The sequence below is a fragment of the Penaeus vannamei genome, chromosome 8 (genome assembly GCF_042767895.1).
Source record: "Penaeus vannamei isolate JL-2024 chromosome 8, ASM4276789v1, whole genome shotgun sequence".
Lineage (NCBI taxonomy): Eukaryota > Metazoa > Arthropoda > Malacostraca > Decapoda > Penaeidae > Penaeus > Penaeus vannamei.
Genome location: NC_091556.1, coordinates 46,631,858 through 46,634,357, shown reverse-complemented (window position 1 = coordinate 46,634,357; position 2,500 = coordinate 46,631,858). Strand labels below are relative to the sequence as shown.

General features: G+C 54.4%; 2 protein-coding genes across 2 annotated transcripts in view; one reads left to right on the top strand and one right to left on the bottom strand.

Annotated features, from left to right (window-relative positions):
• LOC113805761 (uncharacterized) overlaps positions 1-2,500 on the top strand; it is a 54,834-nt gene that overhangs the window by 37,125 nt on the left and 15,209 nt on the right. The window lies entirely within an intron of this gene.
• LOC138862386 (uncharacterized) overlaps positions 1,835-2,500 on the bottom strand; it is a 1,875-nt gene continuing 1,209 nt past the window's right edge. The window contains exon 2 of the mRNA XM_070124134.1: positions 1,835-2,500. This exon is cut by the window's right edge and continues 345 nt beyond it. Within this exon, the coding sequence (XP_069980235.1) occupies positions 1,835-2,500 (666 nt within the window).

The following is a 2,500-nucleotide window of genomic DNA, read 5'->3' as shown; positions in this document are numbered from 1 at the left end:
TATTATTTTTATCTGTCTCTGGTCTTTCTTCTTCGTTTTCCCATTCCCTTTTTTATCACTTTTTCTCCCTCTCCCTTTTTCGTGTTCTCTCGTTCTTTATTTTCCATTTTTATCTTTTATTTTTCTTATCTTTTGCTGTCTGTTATCAGCCTTCATTTTCTTTATCTTATCTCTTCTCTCTTGCGATTATCTTTTTTTCTTTCCTTCTTTTTTTCTATCTTTACTGCGTTTCCTCTATTCCCTTCTTTCGTAACTGTCCTGACCTGTGTCACGTCCTTGCTGTCCTCTATTTTGTTTCCGTTTTTCCTCCTTTACAAAATTATTCTCTTTCTCCTTCACCTCCCGTTATCACCCCTCTCTCTCTCTCGTCTCTCTCTCTCTCTCTCTCTCTCTCTCTCTCTCTCTCTCTCTCTCTCTCTCTCTCTCTCTCTCTCTCTCTCTCCCTCTCTCTCTCTCTCTCTCTCTCTCTCTCTCTCTCTCTCTCTCTCTCTCTCTCTCTCTCTCTCTCTCTCTCTCTCTCTCTCTCTCTCTCTCTCTCTCTCTCTCTCTCTCTCTCTCTCTCTCTCTCTCTCTCTCTCTCTCTCTCTCTCTGTCGCTCTTTCTCTCTCTCTCTCTCTCTTTCTCTCTCTTTCTCTCTCTCTCTCTCTCTCTCTCTCTCTCTCTCTCTCTCTCTCTCTCTCTCTCTCTCTCTCTCTCTCTCTCTCTCTCTCTCTCTCTCTCTCTCTCTCCCTCTCTCTCCCCCTCTCCTCTCTTCCCTCTCCCCGCTTTCTTTTCTCTCTCCCTCATTTCTCCTCTCTCCTTCTCTTTCCCCAGCTCTTCCCTCTCCCTCTCTCTCCTTCACTCTATCCTCCTCTTCCCTCTCCCCTCTTTCCACCCCTACTCCTTCAGGTTTCCTCTCACCTCTTTCCCTCTCTCTTCCCTCTTTCCCTCCCCTCTTTCTTCCCTCTTTCCCTCCCTCTTTGCTCTCCCTCCCTCTTTCTCTCTGTCTCTCCCCTCTCTTCCTCCCTCTCACTCCCCTGTCTCCCTTCTCTCCCTCCCCCTCTCTCTCCCTCCCCTCGCCCTCTCTCTCCCCTCTCTCCTCCCTTTCTCTCCCTCCCTCTCTCTCTCTCCCTCTTTCTCCCTCCCTCCACTTCCCTCTCTCTCTTTCTCTCCTTCCCTCTCTCTCTCTCTCCTCTCTTCCTCCCTCCCCCTCTCTCTCCTCTCTCCCTCCCTCTCCTCCCCTCACTCCCTTTCTCTCTCCCTCGCTCCCCCTCTCTCTCCTTTCTCTCCCTCCCTCTCTCTCTCTCTCCTCTCTTCCTCACTCCCCCTCTCTCTCCCCTCTCTCTCTTTCTCTCCCCTCTTTCCCTGCCCTCCCCCTCTCTTCCTCCCTCCCTCTCTCTCCCTCTCTCCTTTCTCTCTCTCCCTCTCTTCCTCCCTCCCTCTCTTCCTCTCTCCTTCCCTCCCTCCCTCTCTTCCTCCCTCACCTCCTCTCCTCCCCTCTCTCCCTTCTCTCCCCCTCTTTCCTCCCTCCCCCTCTCCTCCTCTTTCCTCTCTCCCCCTCTCTCTCCCCTCTCTCCCTTTCTCTCTCTCCCCTCTCTCCTCCCTCCCTTTCTCTCTCTCCCTCTCTTCCTCCCTCCCCTCTCTTCCTCCTCTCCCCCTCTCTCCCCTCACCCCCTCTCTCTCCCCTCTCTCCCCTTCTCTCTCTCCCCTCTTTCCCTCTCTCTCCCCTCTCTCCCTCGCTCCTCCCCTCACCTGCCTACACTCTCCTCTCTCGTAAATGTCAGCACTCGTGACCTCACCCGCTCTCTCCTCCCCGGCCGCGCTCCGTGGTGTGGGAGGACCGCTCTGTGTAATGCTAAGGATGGCTGTGAGGGTGGTTGTGAGGGTGTTGTGAGGGCGGGGATTGAGTTGTGAGGAGATGTGAGGGCGGGGATTGAGTTGTGAGGGTGTTGTGAGGGTGGGGATTGAGTTGTGAGGAGATGTGGGGGTGGGGATTGAGTTGTGAGGGGGCTGCAGGGGTGAGGTAGGGTTGTGAGGGTGTTGTGAGGGTGGGGATTGAGTTGTGAGGGAGATGTGGGGGTGGGGATTGAACTGTGGTGTTGTGAGGGTGGGGATTGAGTTGTGAGGAGATGCGGGGGTGGGGATTGAGTTGTGAGGGGGCTGTAGGGAGTGGGGATTGAGTTGTGAGGAGATGTGGGGGTGGGGGATTGAGTTGTGAGGATGTTGTGAGGGTGGGGATTGAGTTGTGAGGAGATGTGGGTGTGGGATTGAGTTGTGAGGAGATGTGGGGTGGGGATTGAGTTGTGAGGGGGCTGTAGGGGTGAGGTTGGAGTTGTGAGGGTGTTGTGAGGGCGGGGATTGAGTTGTGAGGGGGCTGTGGGGTGGGGATTGAGTTGTGAGGGGGCTGTAGGGTGAGGGTGGTTGTGAGGGCGGGGATTGAGTTGTGAGGGTGTTGTGGGGGTGGGGATTGAGTTGTGAGGAGATGTGGGGATGAGGTTGGGTTGTAAGGAGATGGGGGTGG